Below are 3,946 nucleotides of genomic sequence, written 5' to 3' on the forward strand. Positions count from 1 at the left end.
TTACGAGCTGGTAGTAGAGCGTTGAGAGTTCTCGCTACTTCTTTGCGTTTCCTGAGTTGTGAGTTAATAGTAAGAAGTTAGGAGTTTGGAGTGGGGAGTTGGCTGTTAAGAGTATGAAATTTCTCTGAATTTTCTTAGTTCCCTGAGTTGTTAGTTTAGAACTAAGCTTTAGGAGCTGGGAGTTAAGAGTTAGGATGTGCAGAATTCCTGAAAATAAATTCAAGAATACAACGACCAAATTTCGACAACCACCACAAAATGTTCCCATTAGAAACTGAAAAAAGAACATTTTCCTTCCCTCCTTTCCCCTACAAAAGAAATAGGAAAAGAAAATTATTCTTTTTCACTTTGGACTTTTTTCCAAAGTGAAGAGAAATAATTTTCTTTTCTTTTTTCTTTTTTAGGGGAAAGGAGGGGAGGAAAATGTTCTTTTTTCAGTTTCCAATGGGAACATTTTGTGGTGTTTGTCCAAGTTTGGTCGTTATATTCTTGAATTTTGTTTCAGGAATTCTTGACATTGGCTTGATTATTGGACGTTAAAAAGGGATTTTAAGTTTGATCTTTATCTGATTTAAATTTCCTAAATTTTAAGAGTTAGGAGTACCCCTCACTTTTCTAACTTTCTGGAGTCTTGAGTTAGTAGTTAAGAGTTATGAGTTAGGAATTAGGAGTTGTAAGTTAGGAGTTAGAAGTAAGGCGTTAGGAATTGGGAATCAAGAGTTATTATTTTTATTAGACAACCCATTCTTTACTGCCAATTCTTGACTTTGAATTATGATCTCTTTTTTATCCTTTTAATCAATCCGAATTTGAACTAAATAAAACATAATTCCAAAATTTCTAAGAAAAAATTAAAATGTTACGAGAAGAAACAAATAATATGCTTAAAAGAAGAAACTGGCTAATGTCAAAATGTAGATTGCTTTGTCATGAATAATGCAGAAGGTCTTCTTCCAGAAAGTGGGTTCGAGAGATTCAACACCATGCTCACTTGCGAAGGTAGTAATATATACTTGAATAATGTTAATGAAAGCAAACGTGATGCTCGACGTGTGGAAGTAACTGTGAATTTATTACGAGGAAAATGGAGCGAAACTTTTCTTCGGAAGATTAAATTTCCATCTTTGCATATCTTACCTGCCACGGATGACTGCCAAAACTAGAACTATGACCACCCACGATTCTATTACTTCTAGTGTAGAGTTCGCCACAACCTAAAAAATACAAAATATAACATTTCAGACTGAAGGAAAAAGAAAAAACTGGACATGAATCGGCGAACTGTCACGAAATATTAAGCATTTTATCACAATGTTTCCACTTTCGTGTTCCATTCACGGCAAAAAGAGCTAAATTTGCTGAAAAGGTAAAAAGCGTTGCATAGTAGTCACATAATAGGGTCATCCACAAACAATTTTTTTGCTTAAAGTCAAGTTTTTCATGAAGCTTGACTTCCAAAGAGCTTAAATGTTAAATTTGAATCTAATTTTTCTTATTCAAATTTGTAGTTAGCAATAAAAAAGTGACAAAATATTGACCGAACATGTCAATTTTTGTAACGAAACTTGTGGCGCCCCCATAGCACGAAACACGTCGCGTGACGTCATAAACTTTTAAGGACCAAGCAAACATAAGTGTCAGCTGGTTAAAGAAACTTAAATTATTAATTATAAACAGTTCTTGGCTAAAAGTATTTATTTTATATACTTACAGAATTTCAGTATTCCAAGCCCCATTTTGGCAGTTTGGATAATTCGCCAAAAGTCAACACAATAATGATAGGTCATGATATTATAGTATATTATAATACTATAATAGAGAATAATATGAATAAATGTATAATTTTAATAAATTTCACTTAAAATTGATAGTTTTACATTCTAACCTTAAATACTTAAAGCGTATGACGTCACATTAGAGTGGAGGCATGGCGCGAAAGAAATACAAGTTTGAAAAGGGTATATATTTAGCTGTTTTAAATAAAAATTCATAAAAGGCCTTTTTTAATTAGACTCGCATTCTCAATGATTTTAGTTTGAATAGTTTCATATTAAAAAATAGAGCAAATTTAGTAGATGATCCTATAGGTGCAGACTGTTTTATCTGAGTTCATAAAAATGTAAATGCAGAATGTGTATCATTTTCTGTCGATTCTGTTCTTTGTTGTTGTTTTTTTTTAATACTAGCGTGAGTGTATTTTTCCGGCTTAGGTTAAAAATAATTTTAAAAACAAAATACAAATATCTACTAATTATTAATTTCTCAGGTTTATTAATTTTTATATTTCTCAGGTTACATAAATATAATTTTCATAATATTCATAAAAAAGACAAAAAGATTTTTGAAGATTTCTTCGAAACTTTTACATTTTTTTTAACATTAAAATTTTCTACCAAAAAATATAAGTAATCACTCAAAAGATTGATATTTTCACACAAAATAATATCACTTTTAAATAAAAAATAGTTTCATTCTACTAAAAAGACAAATTTTGCAAAAAATAGAGGAATCCTCAACCAAAAATATTAATTTTCAAACAGTTGCATTTCTGATGAAAAATATAAAACATTCAACAATGAATGTTCAACGGTAAACTAATTTTTAATTTAATACTTGAATTTTTACTGAAAGAGATCAATTTTATACCAAGAATACTAATTTTTTATGGAAAAAGACGAATTTTCATTGAAATAGTTACAGTTTCAACCAAACAGATAATATTTCAACTTAAATGATGTATCTTTAACCAAAGAGATAAATTTTTAACCAATTAAATAATTTTTAACCAAAAAAGATAGATTTGCAACGAAAATAGTGAAAGTTGATATTTCAATAGAAAATAAATCTTCAAACAAACAGGTGAATTATCAATAAAAAAATGTTCTACAGAAAGAAATGAATTCTCAATCAAAAAGATGAATTTTGCACAAAAAGATGTTCAGTCAATAAAGACAAAAAATGTAAGCAAATTATAATATTTAGGGAATAAAATTTCTGATTCGCAATAAAAATTTATATTAACTTGTTTTTTTTTCAATAAGTTTATTACTTTTTGAGGCTACACGAATATAATTTTTCTTTTATCCTTGAGGAAATTCAAAAAACATCGGAAATTTTTTAGATTTGTCAAAAAATTATTAAGAAAATTTGTAAGAAATTTTTTTATTTCACAAGATATTGCAAAACCTAAGAAATAAATAGAATATATTTTAAAAGATATTTAGGACTTTTAGAAGTTTGGAATTGCTTGACAGTGTTCCATTTCTTTTTGTATTTTCCGAAAGTATTTTAAATGCTTTAAAATCTTTTTAAAAGGCCCCGCAAAATTAATATTGAATTCAAAAAAATAATCATAAATTTTCCGGGATTCTGAAGATATTTTTCTAATTGTCTTGAAACGTTTAATTTTTCAAATTTTTATAAATCTTTAAAAATAAAGACAATTATCTCAAAATTTTATAGATTTTCTTTTTCATCTTTAGTCATGTTTTAAAATGTTGTTCTTTTGAAACGTTTTAAAATTCTTGAACAGGCCCTAAGCTTTTGTATAAGATCTTTTAAAATCTCAATTTTCTTATACACTTACTAGCCTAACATTATTTTCTTATCTTTTCAAAACTGCAAAATATCTTTCAAACCCACTTGAATTTTTCGAAAATTTTGTGAGGTTTCAGAATTCAAAAACTTTTCTATACTTTTATGTATATTTCTGATATTTATACAATCGTTTGGAATGTTTGAATTTTTATCTTAAAATTTATTTTTCAATACAACAAATGATAAAAAAATTTTCAGGAATCTTAGAAAAAAATTGGTATTTTCTTTTTCATATTCTTGATAAGCTTCTACATATGCTTGTACGAACGAACAGAAAATCTTCATTTTGCTTAAGAGTTTTTTACTACTTTGCAGGTTGTGAATTGAATTTAAATTTTTTCAACCATTT

The 3,946-nt window shown here is 27.7% G+C and overlaps 1 protein-coding gene across 4 annotated transcripts in view; it reads right to left on the bottom strand.

Moving 5' to 3' along the window:
* The window catches only part of LOC117167915 (serine proteinase stubble-like), a 72,387-nt gene that overhangs the window by 25,276 nt on the left and 43,165 nt on the right, over positions 1 to 3,946 (bottom strand). For all 4 annotated transcript variants that reach the window (XM_033353161.1, XM_033353160.1, XM_033353159.1 and 1 more), the window contains one exon: positions 1,138 to 1,214. In XM_033353161.1, coding sequence (XP_033209052.1) covers positions 1,138 to 1,214 — 77 coding nt within the window. The remainder of the gene's footprint in view (positions 1 to 1,137; positions 1,215 to 3,946) is intronic.

This window comes from Belonocnema kinseyi, chromosome 2 (assembly GCF_010883055.1).
Source record: "Belonocnema kinseyi isolate 2016_QV_RU_SX_M_011 chromosome 2, B_treatae_v1, whole genome shotgun sequence".
Taxonomy (NCBI): Eukaryota; Metazoa; Arthropoda; class Insecta; order Hymenoptera; family Cynipidae; genus Belonocnema; species Belonocnema kinseyi.